The following is an 18,022-nucleotide window of genomic DNA, read 5'->3' as shown; positions in this document are numbered from 1 at the left end:
AAGATAAGGATAGGTCTAGAATAAGTTAAAATGCTACAAAGATTTCCTGTGTCTCAATGGCCTTTTGGTTAAGCATTCACTTGGTTCCTATAAATCATCATTTTCTGTCATTTTGTGTATGTGTGTTTATGTGGAAGGCCGATTCTATTCCCACTCCCCCTCCCCCACCCAACCCCTTTGCCTTTTTTGGAATAACTAATATGTAAGAAAGATGCTTTGTTTCTATATATTCTTTTAGAGTTTATGCCAATTTACATTTATTTTAATAAGCTTTCCTATCTAGTCCTATAGTGTCTATTCTAATAACTCCCAATTTGAGGGATATTTTCTCAGAGTTCTGATTTTTTAAGGTGTTGGGGGAAACTAAAAACTATTAGAAAGTAAGTTTTATTGGATAGTTACATGTATGTGGGATAAGAATACATTATAGAGGATGTGAGTTTAAAAAGATTAAGAAAACCTCGTTTGATTTAACTTATTTACTCTTTCACATACTGGGAAAGCTAAGGCTCAGAGTTTATGGATTAAGAGACTTTGTCTTTAGTAAAACTTAGCTCAAGAAAAATTGTTCTATTTGATGCTTTTTATTTACAAGTCTCTTTGGAATAAAAACTTATCTTTGGGTGATAGTAATTAAACATCCATACTGAAAGCCCTTCCTTCATCTCATTATTTATTTTCATAGCATCATGAGATTTTGATTAATGTGAGTGATATCGAAGTCTAAAATAGCTATTAGTTTAGAGATTTTTAGATTCACAATTTGGGGATTCATGTTTTAAAATGCATAGTAATTATTCTTCAACTCTGTCTTTATTTCTTGTGCTGTTTTTGTTCCTTAATCCTTTCAACATTTTCCATGTTGATAGAAAGTTTGTTGTTGGAAGCCATGGGTTACTCCATTTCATCCAACAATTACTAAATATCCGATGCCTGCCAGGCCTAACTGGTAATGATGATGTAAAAATGAGTGGTAGGCTTTGTCATCAGGGAGTTCATAGTGGTACATTTGCTCTGTTAGCACCAAAAATCTTATTTTATTGTGTAAACAGAATATTTGAAAAAGAACTTTAAAAAATTGAAAGGGACAAGAATCCCTCTCTAAAGTGTTTTTAATCAAGCATCTTCCAAACATTATAAGAAATGGTGAGTGTATGCATACTTTTGAATGTCTTGATTGGAACAGTAATAGGAATACCATATCTTTTTTATTGCCTCAACAATTAGTATGTCTTTTTTTCATTGTTTCAGCCCATTTATTATTCAGTAAATATTGCTTATGTTGCCTTTTAGGAGGATTCCAGTAACATGGATGACAGTGTTCATGACAGGTTTATAGGTCCACTTCCAAGAGAAGGTTCTGTTGGCTCCACTAGTGATTATGTCAGTCAAAGCTACTCCTATTCATCTATTTTGAATAAATCAGAAACTGGTAAGATTTATTATTGTTGTTGTTATATTTTCATAAAATCATTGTAGATTTTATGAACCAGAGTAATCTTAGCAATTTTAAGCCTAATCTCCTCATCTTATGGACAAGAAAACTAAGACCCAGAGCATGATTACTTACTAGCAGCAGTAAAGTTTGAACAAGAATGTGGTTTTCCTTTCCTCAACCCATTGTTGTTTTTACTGTTGTTACTGCTTGTTTATTAATAACCTAAAAGATATTTGATATTGTATTTTGGAAGATTTTTATATATATGTAATTTTATGTTTTATCTCTAATCTCAAGTTTTTGAAGTTGACTTCTTCTGAAAATGAAAGTCTTTATTATCTTCTTTTGAATTAGAATAGACTGAGGAATATACTTCCGTTTTGAAGCAGATGGACCATGTTTATTTTATTGAACCTGTTGTGTCTTGTAATTTAATTATGTTTGAAATGATTTGCATAATTTAAAAATTCCTGTTAACTTTATTTCTAAACATGATTAAACCAGATTTCTGAATTTTTTCAAGTTACAGAGCTAGTGAAATTGCTTTATTTATATAAAGGTTTTATTCATTTTTATATTTGAGGTTGGTTAATTGCATAATGAATGTAATCTAGATACTTAAACATATTTCATGTTTCAACAAATGTTTTCTGTATATATTATTTTTCGTATTGAAAAAAACAGAAATTGGGGTTCAGAGAAGCCTTTGCACAGCTAGTTAATGGCATTTTATTCTAGATATGGCTTCAGAACCTTTACTCTTAACTCCAAAATTGATGATTTTGAATATTTTATTAGTAAATACCTACTATGAAAAACACTATGGAATTACATTGCAGGTTTTGTTTTAATGTGATCTGTAGTCTTCCACTTACTGTATTCTCTAATTAGCATAATTTCTTCATAGCTTATTGTTTTGTAGGCTTAATGGCTTGCTTTTTCTGGAAATACAGTAAAAGCTGTTGGTGTTTAGTATTTGGGGTGATTTATATCAATTGAACATTTCACCATGTACCACCAAGAATAAGGGAATGCAAAATTATCTTTCATTTAAAAGATAATAAAATTGTTTTGCATTATATGGTCTAGATTCTCAAATTTTTATTTCTTCAAAAATCATTTAGGGGATACTCTTTTAAAATGGTTTCAAGACATTACTTCCCAAAAGTCTAATGTAGATTCTCAGAATTAGACTGAAAGAAATTTCTTTTTGTTTTAAATAAGTACCCTAGATTATTCTGAGACAGTTGGAGTGCTTTGATAAAGTTACAGGTTTAACAAATTAGTATTTTGAAATATTTGCTATGTATTTTGACAACTGATTCTGTCCTTTATAAAAGAAGTGTTTATAGAACACTGTTGTGCTAGGCTCAACGTTCTGTGGCTCTCTGATGGCCTGTGAATTCCTTAAGATGTACTTTTAAAAACTGTTCTTTGTACAAATGTAATACATGCTTTTGTCACACTGTAAAATGAAAGAAGTAAAAATCACTGACAGCACTACCAGCAGCAACCACTTTTAGTGATTTTGCTTATTTTTACTTTGCCTCCATGTGTATACTTTTAAGAAAATGGGAATCATATTATGAGCAGATTTTTGATATGAATTTTCTTTCAATTTATACTATGAGTAGCATTTTTCAGTGCTATTGAATAGTATTTTAATACAGTGTTTAAGAGTCTAAAAATAGTATTTATTTCATTATGTGGGTGTAGATATCTCTATTCATGTGAATAAGAATTCTTATATCTAAGTTTTTTATTTTCATTATTTTCAATAATCATTTCTGATTATTTCCATAGGAAATATTATTAAGCAGTTGAATTAAGTTGAACTTGATTTTGTATTTTTATAAGCTTTTGATATACATTGTCATGTAATCATAGTCTTCATCCCATTTAGTTTTCCTCATGTACCTCTATTTCATTGCCTTTCCCTCCTTGTATATTTCTTCTGGATTGCTGCCTTTCTGAATTAAAATTATCTATAAGTATCCTAAGGGGTTGTTGTTCAAAAGTTACTTTGTTAGTCACTATTGAATTGGCATTCCCTTAAGAAATTATAAATCTTGGCACCATTTATGAAATGTTTTCATTACAAAATACTCTCATGATTTCAGCTCAGGGCTTTCAGAATACATTTCTCAAAATTGCAGGTGGAGTGAGAACTTAATGTATTCTTCCCTGTCCTCTTTGCCTGTCATTTCTGTCTGGTAGCCAACCATTATTGACAGGAGACTGTGGGGATAGGTTGTGAATTTTGGGACTAAGTTTGGTGGATTTCCAAGTGGTTAGAAACTTTTAAGTCCATGATACGTGTCTTTTGTCAGTTTATTTAGTTTTTAATTCACAAGTGATTAGAATCTTTAAGTCCATGATACATGTCTTAATAGTTTTCTTTTTCCTACTTAAGAACCTGGCCTTGTTTGCTTTCACCTTCCTTAGTTGGTTCTGTACAGCAATTCTTTCTATGTGCGCCCTCTACAGGCATATGTTCTCACATTCTTCCTTCTTACCACCTTATACTAAAAATATTGATTCACAATTATTTTAGTTATAGAATCCACTTGATGATAGGTGTCACTGGAAGTTTGATTTAGACAATACGTAATGACAAAGATTTATATAAAATTCTTTGTTCTTTTATTAGTCTCATTAAAATTTCAAGCTTTCAAGGTACAATTAAGAGACACACTTTTCCTTTTGTTTAAATGTACTAAGACAAGTAAAAAGGACCTTTCTATGTGCTTTTTATTGCTAACAGCAAAATAAAGAGCAATAGGCAAAAATTTATTGATATTACTGCCTCCTGTCAGTCTCCCTCCTCCCTCTTATCCTGTTATTTTAAATACAAAACCAGGTCACAAATAAGTGGTGCATGTTTGGTCTTTAGGTACACAAAGGACTGTATTATTACTCATTTACCTTTTAAGGCTCCAAGTAGTTTGGCTGTCCCTGACTGTTGAGGAACTGGAAGGAGATGGAAAAGGGAAATCCCAGGCAGGCTCAGCTGAGAAGGAGGCACAGAGCACCCTGGTCTCCAGGCCAGATAACAGTTTGTGGAGAAGAGTCTGTTTATACAAACTAAGAATGAAATAATGCTTTTCATTATTAATAAATAAGCCAGATATCATACAAATTTATGTTACTTGTAAGTCATGCTGCTCCCTGATGTGCATCTGCTGCTGTGCTTGGTAGTAATATGAAAGAAAAAAATCAGATTTGACTCTTGCCCTTACAGCCTGATGGGGGAAGACATATAAGTAAAAAAAATAAATACTCTAATATGGATTAAGGACAGTACTATGAGAACAATTTGGTTGAGGTGTTCTGGAATTGAAGCAGTTTATAATTATGTAATAACGTAGGGCAAAATAAACTCTTGTAATCAGTTCTTAAAGATGAAAGGCTTAAGAAATCAAAATTTGAGTCTTAGTAAAAGGCAGATATAGCTTATTGGTCTCTTAGAATCCTACAAATGCATCTGGTATGGATCTATATCACTCTGCATAGCATAGCATGCTTACCTACAGAATTTCATACTTGATGAGCTTGTTAAAATAGAGGAAAGCTCTGTTTTACTTTAGAGTCTTAGCTTTTGTGAGTTAGCATATAATGAACATACCTGGTATGTTGTTAATTTTTTTTTAGAAATTGGCTTAAAGGGCTGATAGCAAGAATAATTAATTCAGTATAACCTTCGTGTGTTGGGAGTACATATTTAAAGTGAATTTGTTGATACTTTTTCATTTTAACCCACAGTTTTTAGGTTTGGGGAAGATTATTTCTATGCCAATAAATCATACTATATTAGACATATTTCTCTTAAAATTTTATTGAATGCAAGTAATACCAAATGTATCTGTGGACATATCTATAAAAGAGTGACTTTTAAGAAACAAGGTTTACATAGCTCACATATTAGAGAAAAGGGGTCTTTATTAGTGTAAAGAATAAAAATGGAAATAATTTCCAACTGAGTAACCCTAATCTCTGAATTTTTATTATGTTTTAAATTCATATTGTTTTCTCGTTATTTTTAGTCTAAATGCTAATTTATGTATATTTGTCTTTTCTTTTTGAAGGATATGTGGGATTAGTAAACCAGGCAATGACTTGCTATTTGAATAGCCTTTTGCAAACACTTTTTATGACTCCTGAATTTAGGAATGCATTATATAAGTGAGTATTTAAAAATATTTTGTAAGTAAACTTAAGAATGAATATACAGTTTTTAGCTAATTTTAACTTCTTGTACTTATTTGTAAAGTTTGGAGCATTTGTCACTTTGAATTTTTTTATTTTTCTTTTTAGTTATACATGACAGTAGAATGTATTTTGACATATCGTACGTACATGGAGTATAACTTTCCATTCTTTGATTATACATGATGTCAAGTTACACAGGTCATGTACCATACATGAACATAGGAAAGTTATGTCCGATTCATTCTACTGTCTTTCCCATTCTCATCTCCCCTCCCTTCCCTGCATTCCCCTTTATCTAATCCAATGAATTTCTCTTCTTCCCTCCTCAACCCCTTGTTATGTGTTAGCATCCATGTATCAGAGAGAACATTTCAGCTTTTGGATTTTTTTGCATTGACTTATTTCACTTAGCATGATTGCAACTTCTTGACTATCACAAAGGGACAAGGATCTTGTGAAAGACTGACCTGTGAAAGTGTTTGGGGAGAAAGAATCATAAATGTGTAGGCAACAAAATGATAAAATTTAGGGTAGTAGGGTATTTAGGTAAAATTTAGGAATCTTGCATGTAGCTTTCAACATTTTCATAAAGAAGTTAATAGGTTAATCAATTGACTTTTGAGAGAATTTGAATATGTAACACATACACTCACTTTTTTCTACATTTTAGTTTAAGGGTTCAGGTTTTGTTTTTGTTTTTGTTTTTAATTTGCAAACTGTTTCTGATTAAAATACAGTACAGCATTCTGTTCATGTGTGCTTCATCACTGCACTTGAACCCAGGGCTTGTGTATGCTAGGCACTCTACTACTGAGCTACATCCCCATTTTTTCCCAGCTCTTTTTTTAATCTTATTGTGAAAAAGGGTCTCTGTGTTTTGAAATAGTAGTTACATCAGATACTTTAAAGAGTATCCTAGTAGTATATTTAATACACCTTCAGTTTGTATATTTTCTTTAAGATGCCTATAAATTTTATTTTTTAAAGTATGAGTAAACAGATTTTTCCTTTTTTGTTACTGTAGAGAAACATCTTTGAAATTACGGAAATTTATACTTGAATTATTTTTGAAACTTATTATTATTGGTTGTATTGCTTAAACATCATATTACCAATAAACTTGTCACCTGAATTTACTTGTGAAAGTCGACATGTTTTTTATCAATAAGTACTTATTGCCCAGTAATATTTATATGTGGGACACTTGGCAGAGGATTTTGAAATGTGATCTTTGCTTTTGAGTAGTTTACAGATCTCTCCACAATAGCAATATATGTATATGTGAAATAGTTTAAATAACATTTAAGGGCAGCTAAGTGCCATGAGAATTTGGAGGAAAGGGAGATTAATGAAATTTGACATGGCTTCATGTAGAACTTGAGGTAGATCATGAAACTGTAGCTATGGTTTGGCCAGAATGAGAAGAAAGAGGACATTGCAGACAGGAAGATTATCAAAATTGAGTAATAATAAATTCTACCTAAATGTTTTATCAGGTCTGTTCTGAGTACTTTATTATATTTATATGTAGACTTACGTATCATAATTAACTATGAATTATGTACTGTTTTTATCCCCATTTTACAAAGAAGGTGATTGAAGGCACAGAAAAGTTAAGTACTTTGCCCAAAGCCACACTATTAGAATTGGTACCCAGTAGATGTCAGAATTCCTTAACCTAGTCTTCTTGTACTATAGCTGATGTAATAAATACAGGGACCGCCAGGGGATCAGCATAATCAGAGTTTTGTCAGACTACTGGAAGATGAGGTTAATATATGGAGTGGAGTGGAGCCTGCCATCAAAACTAGGAAGACTAAGTAGTCAAGGATGATATGCCTACTTTGGCGAGTATTACATAGGAACGGGGAATCCCAGGATCTTGTCTAACTATGAGGTCTAACACCCTTAAATTGATCTGTGAAATTATAGCACTGTGGCAAGAAATAGGATAGCCAGGACTGTTCATTCAGCAAACATATTAGACAGTTATGTGCCCTGGATTCTATTGGGCACAGAAATTACAGTGTTGAGTAAGACAAAGTTCCTCCTTTGGAGCTTTCTTAGGTGAATCTATATAAATAATAAATAGCTTATTTCATGCAGTCATGTATGCCATGAAGATGTACAAAGCAGAGTGATTTGGAGAGAGTAACTGACAGGAGGTCACAGGAGTTGGAGTTGGGTCACAACTTTGGGTAGGAAGTTAAGAAGGGAAATACCATGTGACTAACCTTCACAGGAGATGACCCTGTAAAGATCCTGGGAAGAGCATTCAAAGTATAAGAGCTGCAAGTGCAGAGAAGCCTTGGAGGAGCCAAAGAAATCTGTTAGAATGGAGCCTAATAGCCGTGTTGGGGGTGTTGAGGCATAAGACATAAAGTCAAAGAAAAAGGCCACATGCCTTAGAGGCAGAAGAGAGTGAAGTATAGCAAGTGGCAAAACAAATCCTGAGAGCACTGATGTTGTTTCTTAATGTAGAACTGAGAACCTTGCTGAACTACACAGAGTAGCACTAGCATGAAGGTATAGTTTTGTTTGTTTTCTCCTGTACTGTATTGATCAACAGAGACCCCTCAGTTTTGATTTAGAGGCTTGTGATGTGTTAAATATATTGTTTTAGGAAAGTTTATGTAGTGCATTGTGCAAGACTGATTTGAAAGATAGAGAGCTCTGGAGGGATCTGACATTAAACCAGGCATGGATGCATCAGAGTCAGAATGAGGATGGCCCCAGTGGTTACAGACATTACTTAGCAATAAACTTTAATTAGTAGTAAAGGAAAAGGAAGAATCAAATGTGACACCAAATTTTCTAACTTTAGGTGACAGAAGTAATAGCAAGTAATGGCAAGATGTAAAACCTTTTAAGGTATTTGTACCAGGAATAAAGGACAGATAAGAATTCAGTTTCATATTACAGTAATTCCTCTTCTCCAGTGAATTATCCTTGCAAGAAATTTAAGCACTCTCTATAAATTCATTGTTCCCTTAGAGCTAGTGAGAGAATTTTAGATCCCAAAAATGTCAATTCTAAATACTTTCCATTGAGGATAACCAGAAAAAAGGGAGCTAGGGACAAAATATAAAAGAGGAAAGGCTTAAATCGGATGTGATATCAGATAAGGGATAGGGGTGTTTGCAGGAAGCCTTGAGAAAAAAAAGTGAGACACACTTCATTGATATCTGTGAGGCAAGGGGCGAGATCACAGCTAATTTTTAGGTCCTAAAGTAAGAAATATATTGAACACTTTATTAGAGGACTGTACTTTTTCAAAACTGAAGAAGTTTGTAAACTAGTCAAGAAGAATTAATGCTCAAGCCCTCTTTTGAAACTAGTAAGCAAAAGAGTGAAAAGTAAAAAATAATTTAGTGCTAATTTAAAATCTACAGTATCATTAATATTTTTGCTTTCAGTATTTTATTGAATATAGAATCATCTTGAGAACTTTTGTGGGTGTAATAGCCAACTTCAGTCCCCCAGTGTTATTTCTGTCATGAGATCTGAAGTTCTTTGGTTGCAGTTCACTTGCTATTGGGACAATCCCTATCTAGGGTGACCATTTATAAATTTGTGAGAGTAAATATCTTGAATTATATTGTTTATTTATACAGCATTCCCTTTTTTTTTTTTTTTTTGCGGTACTGGGGATTGAACCCAGGGCCTTGTGCTTGCAAGGCAAACAAACACTCTACCAACTGAGCTATCTCCTCAACCCTCAGCACTCCCTTTTTTAAAAAAAAATATTTTAGAAATTTTCAAACATTCAAAAATAGGGACAGAGTTTAATGAATCCCTCTGTACCCATTACCCAGCTTTGAATATTATCAGTTTATGAGTAACCCTCATATTTTATATTTTATTTATAACCCTCTACTCTGATTACTTAGAAGGCCCATTCCTGTTGTATCATCTGTAAATTATATCACAGTTCAGTGAACATTTCCCTGTTTGTCTCAGCTGTTTTTTTAACAATTCATTTAAATCTAGATCCAAACAAGATTCATGTATTGCAATTGATTGATTAGATTCCTAATCTGTTTAATCTTTTTAAAATCCCCATCCATCTTCCATGTAATTTATTCCCTGAAAATTTATGTATTGAAAACTGATGTTCTTTGTACTACAATTTTTCCACAGTTTGAGTTTTGATAGTTGAATACCTTCATGTCATTTAATATGGTTCTGTATTTGTTGTAAATTAATAATTAGGACAAGAGTTTAAATCAGATTCAGGTTTGACAGTGACTTTCAAGTTAGTTTTGCCTTTAATTCTGAAGCTGTTACTGCCTTATTCATTTTCTTGTTAATTTCTAAAGTTTTGAATTTATAAGTTAAAGAAAGACTAAAGTTTCATTAGGTATTATTAGTTTCAGGTTATATTCAAACTCTATATCTCCTAGAATTAAAATCTTTTATTATTGTAATTTTCATATTAATTCTGCTTTTAAAAACTAAAACTTTATAAATAATTTTCAAATATTTCATTTTAATAGGTGGGAATTTGAAGAATCTGAAGAAGATCCAGTGACAAGTATCCCATATCAACTTCAAAGACTTTTTGTTTTGTTACAAACCAGCAAAAAAAGAGCAATTGAAACCACAGATGTCACGAGGAGCTTTGGATGGGATAGTAGTGAGGGTACTAATTCTCTTATAATAAGTATTTCTAATATTCAGAGGGATTTTGGAGGACAATAATATTACACACATACATATTAACAACTTGATTTTCTTTAAGTCTTATTTTTGCTGGGATTTAAAAGTAACTTGTTTTTAAATATTTAAATTCTGAAGGGTAAATTTTTGGTCAATTAAATTTTCTTGTAAAATAAGTTTACACTCCAATTTTGTCAACTTAAACTAGAAAATTTGAAGATTTTTAACCTTAGATTTTTTCCAATATATTTCTTAGCTGTACAGTCACAAATAACAAATCCTACAGCACCAGAAAGTTTATACTTTTTATAAAATACCGAGATCTCTTGATTATTTTCCTTGTGATTGTCTTTTCATGACTGTTATGTATATTTTTGTGTTCTTATAAAATTTAACATTTTAAAAAGCAGACATTTCTATATTCCTGCCTATTTGTTTTTCAACAACAAATTAATGATGCATTATACTGTTTACTGCTATTTTTAATTAAATTTTATCCTAAAATAGCTTGGCAGCAGCATGATGTACAAGAACTATGCCGAGTCATGTTTGATGCTTTGGAACAGAAATGGAAGCAAACAGAGCAGGTAATTCCTCTCTCTCAAATTGAGGGTTTTTTTTTTTTTTTTTTGGTTTTGGTTTTCCTTCTAATTAGTCATTTGTTACTTTAAAATAACTTTTATTCCATTGTAATGTTTTAAAACTTGGGCAGTTAGTCCAGTGATTGAAGCACTGAATGTGAAATTGAAATTACTATTTTCTCATTTGGCCATCAACTGAGTCATAAACATCTTCATTAAACCACCCTAGACCTAAGTTTCCTCATTTGTGAAATAATAAAGTTGGGCTGTATGATCAAGAAGGTCTCTTTTAGCTCTAAATCATATAATTAATTTATGTATTTATACACACACACATATATTACATGTATATATACACAAATATGTATATGCATAATTTTGGAAGGGCGATTTTGAACCATGGTTTCAGATAGTTACTAAGTAAATTATGTCTTATAATCTGTAACATTCTGAAATATATTCATTAAACATTATTTTAACTAATGAAGGGTAGACATAAGCTTTTGACGTTTAAAATCCTCATTGATCTGATCCTACTTTTATTCAGTGGAAAGAGAAGTAGGTTAGGAGTGGGAAGAACATTAGCTATATCATTGGAATGAGAACTGAGCCTGAATTAGATGGGACTCAATATCTGGGAGGATTTTATTATTTATTTTTTATTATAATAAAATATTACAGGGATAAAAGAGGAAGTATAAGGTAGCTTAGAGAGTCTGATTTCTGATTAGAAGTCTTTCAAAGAGTAGGCTATGATCCGTTCATGGGTTTTGAAGTCAGTTTAGGGAATCTATACCAGGACTTTCAAAAATGGAGCAGAATAGAAAAGCATAAGAGCACATCACATAAATAAATAAGGGGGTAAGTACTGTTTCATAAAACTTTTGTTACAGTTCTATGTGCAAGTTTGTAATATAAGTAGTTTCCTTATGGTGTTTTGGTATCCAGTGTTTCAAAAACACTGACTTGAACCTCTTTAAAATACCCTCCTAAGTGCAAAAGGCATAAACACATGACTAAGGCAAGTGAATGAAGAAGGCTTTATTAAGTAAATAGTATTATAATAGACAGTAATGATGGATCCATTTTGTTTTGTTTTTTGTTCATTTTATATCTACATGACAGAGTATATTTTGACATATTACGTGTACTTGCTTTATAACTTATTCTAATTAGGATCCCATTCTTGTGGTTGTACATTATGTGGAGTTTAACTCTTGGTGTATTCATGTGTGAACATAGGAAAGTTATGTCCGATTCATCCTACCATCATTCCTGTTTCTATCCCTCAACCCTTTCCTTCATTCCGCTTCGTCTAATTCACTGCATTTCTATTCCCCCAGTTGTTTGTTAGCATCTGCATATCAGAGAGAACATGTGACCTTTGGATTTTTGGAATTCACTTATTTCACTTAGCATGATAGTCTCCAGATTCATCCATTTACTAACAAAAGTCATAAAGTCATTCTTTTTTATGGTTGAGTAATATTCCATTGTGTGTGTGTGTGTGTATATATATATATATATATATATATACACACACCACATTTTCTTTAGGGTTTATCCATTTTGAAGGCTTACAGGCCCTAGACATTTAAGAAATGTAAATTTATGAAAAAAATAAATTATGCTATGCTTTCTCTCTGATCTGTTCTTACTTAAGAGATAAAGTATTTTAAGTTCATTTAGTGCTTTAGTTTCTCAACATAGTCCTGTGGGACTTTATTTTAGTAACTTTATATAAATGGTATTAGGGACTCTTTCTTCTTCTTAGGTCTGAAGTTACCCTTCCTCCTTGTTACATCCCTCTCTGTGGGTCACCACTTCGATTAAGATCAGCCGGGCATTCCTCCTGAGTTCCCAAGTTTTGGTAAAAGAATCTAGAGGCAAGACATTCATATGGAGGGTCCTTACTTAGGGAGTTGCCTGCCTAATTTGAGCCAGAAGAGCTCCAGATGGCTAAGTTTGGGGACTAGATGAGAGATCCATTCTTTTAGGTGAGGATAGTAAGGGAGATAAATTTTAAGATTTTTAAAAAATTCTTGACATTTATAATGTATGATATTTCTCCTTTAAATTATTTTATGTATGTTATTGAAAATTAAGAAGTTTTATTTGTATCAGGAACTAGAAAATATGATTTTATAAATCAGAAGGTGTTATTGTGAGATTATTAATGTGCATATGTGAAACTATAAAAACAACCAATGTATTTATCCATAATATTATTATGCCTAAAATGATAGGAGTATTCTCATCCTAATGAAAAGAGAATATGATAATACATTGGTAACTGATATTGTCAAAACCTAATTTAATACTCAAATTTTTTAGTTATATAGAGTATTGAAATAGATAATTTTTGCAGTTGAATCTTAAATTAGTATTGCTCTAACGTCATTGATTTTTAGGTGATTTTTTGTTAAGCCTTGAATTTTTTCTATAAAATTTTAGTTAAATCTTATATTAAAACTTTTTAAGACTTTAATAGTAAAAATCAGTATCCTTTTGTAACCCATTCTAGAAGGCATGAATTATTGTGTATTCACATATCCTAAAAATTACTTTTAAAGAATACTTTTAAAAATGTAAATGTTCTTATTTTTAGGCTGACCTTATAAATGAACTGTATCAAGGCAAGCTGAAGGACTACGTGAGATGTCTCGAATGTGGTTATGAGGGCTGGAGAATCGACACTTATCTTGATATTCCATTGGTCATCCGACCTTACGGGTCCAGCCAAGCATTTGCTAGTGTGGTGTGTACCTTTCAGCTGACTGCTTGTGTATCCTTACACAGAATACATAATAGCACAGTGGTATAATTTCTTATATGGTAAGTATCATCCTAGATACACCTTCTTGGGTTGTTAGTCGTTCCTGCATTTAACATAACAAGATCTAGAAGATACTTGATCCTTCAGTGAGTCCTAATAGTGCATGTATTAAGAGAGAAAGTGAATGCCCATGTACTACCTCATGGCTCAGTGTTTTATTTTTTTCTCATAGGTAATTAGATAATTTCACCTTTATTCTTTTTTTAACTACTAAACAATCTATAAATGTTATTTTTGTAGCCCTTTTTTGCATTGTAAAGTACTTTTTGGTGGGGTACTTGTTTTGATCTGTATGCTTTTAATATTGGGAAAAAAATAACACCTTGGGTTTTTAATGACAAATACCAAAGTTTTTAAGAAATATCTGTATTCTAAATATTTAATTTAAAAATACATTGTATAAGCCCAGATAATTGAAGAATCAGAACTATCTAAATTATTCATCTAAATTATTATTAATTTTTAAATTTATTATTATTATTTTTTTTTTGTGGTTCTGAAATTGAACTCAGGGTGCTCTTTCACTAAGCTACATTCCCAACCCTTTTTATTTTATATTTTGAGGTTTGGGTCTTAGGTTTCCCAGACTGCCTTTAACTTAAAATCCTCCTACCCCAGCCTCTTGAGCATCTGGGATTATAGGTGTGCGCCCCCATGCCAGCTACCTTAATTATTCTTTAAGTATCTCATTGTGGGATTAATTATCTAAGAGTTTCTTATTCCTTCTCTTGGCATCCATTTCTTATTGTTTTATTTTCTTATTATATTTTATCTAAACGTATGTGTGCTTACTCAGACAAAAGGAGAATGATGGGAGGAGTTGTTCTTTAATAATAGTATTCAGAAACCTTTATTTGAACTAATATGTGTCAGGGGAAACTTTCAGCCACTGTTAATAAGCTAATGGTGGCTCTTAGCTAAAATTAGTGTTTTAAAGATATCCCATACTTTATCTTCTAAAATAGTGTCACAAGTGTGATTTAGTCCTCTGCCCTGTAAGGCAGTTGATTCCTTCTACTTTTTTTTTTTATTTTTTTTAAGTACTGGGAATTGAACCCCAGGGTGCTTAACCACTGAGGCACAACTCCTACCATTTTTAAAATATTTTTTATTTAGAGACAGAATCTCCCTGAGTTGCTTAGGGCCTCACTCAGTTGCTGATGCTGGCTTTGAACTTTGTGATCCTTCTGCCTCAGCCTCCAAAGCCACTGGAATTACATGAGCATGCCACCAGGCCTGGCCTGCTTTTTTTCCCTCCTTTGGCCATTAAGAAATAATTCGCAAGAAGTTTTAGAATCAGTCAGTGGGAATTCTAAATCAGTATCTAAGTAAAAGACCTTTTCTGCATAATGTGAGATCAGTTCTCTTTACCTTCAAAACTTCTCACAGACTGCTTCCTGAACATATGTAACAATTTTTGTTAAATGTTTAATAGTACCCTTTGTAAACTGCCATTCTAGTCATATTAAATTGGCCTTGATTTGGATGGCTAGTTTTGTTTTTCATTTTCGTTTTGTTTTACTTATTTATGTTTTTTGAACTTTATTTTGGCAGTTTGAGGTAGAAATGACATACTGAAAAATCACTAAAAAATTATTAACATTTGTCTTTTCATTACTGATTTCTTAACTGATTTTTAAATATTGGCATTTCTCTGACAAAATGTACTAGGGAAGTGTTAGGTAGTTGCAAGTGATGACAACTATTTTTTCTACCTTACGTATTAAAGTATTTTTTGTGAATGATTTTTCAGTTTAATTTTTTACACATAATTGAATATTGAGGAAGATAGATTTTTTTGTACTATTATGTTGGTATTTTATATTTGAGCACTCAGCAAATACAGTTGCTTAACTTAGTGTTTATTTATTTATTTATTCACCTGCTGATTTGCCTCCACTGTGTTGAGTGTATTATAGACACCACAGCAATGAAGTGGTTTGGAGGATACTTTTGGAGAAGTAAACAGTATCAGAATTCTAAATCTCCAAAGGTAGTATCCTCTACCAGTCTTATGGTTGCTGATGATGGCAATGGTGGTTCAGTGGAAATTGGAAATTACAGCTGTGAAGCAGTATGGGAGCAGGTTTATAATAGACATGCACTAATAGGACTTGCAGAAGGGAACTTAAAACTTCATAGACTTTGCTGGAATCCCTGTGGGAAATTACAGCACGTGAAACTACCCAAGATAGGGGTTCTAAGGAGGATACTACCTTCAGAGAAATTTAGTTAGAGGTAAGTGATTTCTCATTACTTTTGGATTTAAAAACTTATAACCCACACTTCTTCAATCACAAATATACAGCATCTAAAATTAATTTTATATCACTGCTTGCCATTGTGTATTTTGTTAATTCTGTGTTTTAAAAAGAATTTGATTTATAACTTGAAAAAATCTACTTAAAAGAAGCATTATAAAATTGCTAATTTAGGCTCTTAAATTTGACCTTAATTTTAATTGAATTTTTGAAACTTATTTTCCTACCTTATTAGTGAACTCTAATATTTCTGTCTTATTGGATATATGCACACATATACTAGTATATACGTGTACATACAGCATTGATGATTATGATGCTCGGTTTATTGTATGTTCTGTTCAGTGAGCCACAGTATTTTGGCTATGTGTATAAAGTCTGATTAACCTGATATTTAATTTCAGACAATTAAATAGTTTCCATTAAAAATTGAAGTGTTAACTTTAATCTGAAATATCTAACATTTTTAGTTATATATCTCTATGCTCAAATAAATTAACTTGAGAATAAAATTTAAGATTAAAATGTGAATGAAATTAGCACTTAGCTAATTTATCATTTTCACATCTATAATCATTTTTTAAAATTTTCAGCATGAGATTATTTTATAATGAATGCTAGGAGTCTCTTCCAATTTTAAAAAAGGTCATTTTTTTATTCAATTGTTTTTTAATTATTAAAACTGGCATTTATTAAATTTATGATCTTCATTTTATGTAGCCAAGTAGGTAATCCATATTTAAGGGCTTTTCTACCATTCTGTATCTTTTAAATTGAGTTCTGCTCAGCAGGAATTTCTAACAGGATTAATAGGTCTTCCTGGAAAGACTACTTTGATTAAATACATTTGTAACACTGTTAACTATAATCCTCTTTTGAAAGATCACAGTCATAGTTTATTTTAAATGCCCCAGTGAGTCCTGTAGTAGAGAATTTTGTTTAGATGTTTTTAATGCAGCATTTTCTTTCTCTGAGGGACATCTGTTAATATCTCAGGGTACATTAGGTTCTTGAATAAATAATATATTGTGGAAGCTCTGCATTAGTTGATTTAAGGACTGTCTCCTTGGGATATTCAAGGGGAGCAAGAGTTCTAAAATATGTGTTTAGAGCTATAGTTATAGTCTCCTGTTTTATATATCTTTTTAATCCCCCAAAATTAGTAACAGCTGAAGAATTACTTGCATTATTGATTTAAGAAAATTCTGTTCTTAATAATTTTTTAGGTAATTAGAACTTTCTGTATTTAGTATGAATGAACTATATAAAATTAATCTGTGTTGCTTATTAATCCAAGTAATTTCAAATCTGCTTATTGCCAAGCATATTTGAGAATGTATTATAAGAACATAATTCTAAATACATTCTAGTGATACATAGAAATTAGAAATTGAATTTTTTGGTTAATTACAGAAGTGTATTTTATAAATGATATAACCTTATTTCTAAGGAAATTTCTAAGGAAATTCTTCTCTTTAACTAAAAATTTGGACACTATCTTTTCATGGTTATATTTTGTCATATCACATATTTAGTATCTACTCTTAGCAGATCCTGTTTTAGGCCATTTTTAAATGACAATATGTGTTCAAAAGTCTGAATTGAATTTAGCTGCACGTAGTTCCATAAAATGCCTTTGGAGAGCTCAGATGATATAAAAGACTTTTGTTCCCTAAGCAAACATTGCTTAAGATTTGGTTTAAAATTTGAATGGGAAATTGCTAAATTAGCAAGTATTTATGAAATCAAAGCATTTTAAGTGCTTAGTTTATCACAAGTCCTGCCCTGATTAACAGATGATTTGGACTGGATATAATTCCTTTGGATGAAGGAGTGGTCCAAATTTTCCAAATATGTAAATATCACATTAAAAAAAAAAAATCTCTTCCACAGATTCTGCCCTCATTTTTCTAGGAATTTGTGTGGTTGGACATAGTGGGAACCAGTGTTTTTTTTTTTTTTTTTTTTTTTTTGGGAACCAGTTTTAAAAGTGGGGATTTCTGCTTTCAGGAAGATGGAGTAGATATATACATTGCTC

The 18,022-nt window shown here is 31.7% G+C and overlaps 1 protein-coding gene across 3 annotated transcripts in view; it reads left to right on the top strand.

The window, feature by feature from the left end:
• Window positions 1–18,022, top strand: part of USP47 (ubiquitin specific peptidase 47) — a 105,130-nt gene that overhangs the window by 36,204 nt on the left and 50,904 nt on the right. For all 3 annotated transcript variants that reach the window (XM_079102673.1, XM_079102672.1, XM_079102674.1), the window contains 5 exons: window positions 1,294–1,432; window positions 5,524–5,620; window positions 10,144–10,289; window positions 10,814–10,893; window positions 13,496–13,645. In XM_079102673.1, coding sequence (XP_078958799.1) covers window positions 1,294–1,432; window positions 5,524–5,620; window positions 10,144–10,289; window positions 10,814–10,893; window positions 13,496–13,645 — 612 coding nt within the window. The remainder of the gene's footprint in view (window positions 1–1,293; window positions 1,433–5,523; window positions 5,621–10,143; window positions 10,290–10,813; window positions 10,894–13,495; window positions 13,646–18,022) is intronic.

This window comes from Sciurus vulgaris (genome assembly GCF_902686455.1).
Source record: "Sciurus vulgaris genome assembly, chromosome: 11".
Classification (NCBI taxonomy): Eukaryota; Metazoa; Chordata; class Mammalia; order Rodentia; family Sciuridae; genus Sciurus; species Sciurus vulgaris.
This window is presented reverse-complemented; position numbering and strand designations above follow the sequence as displayed.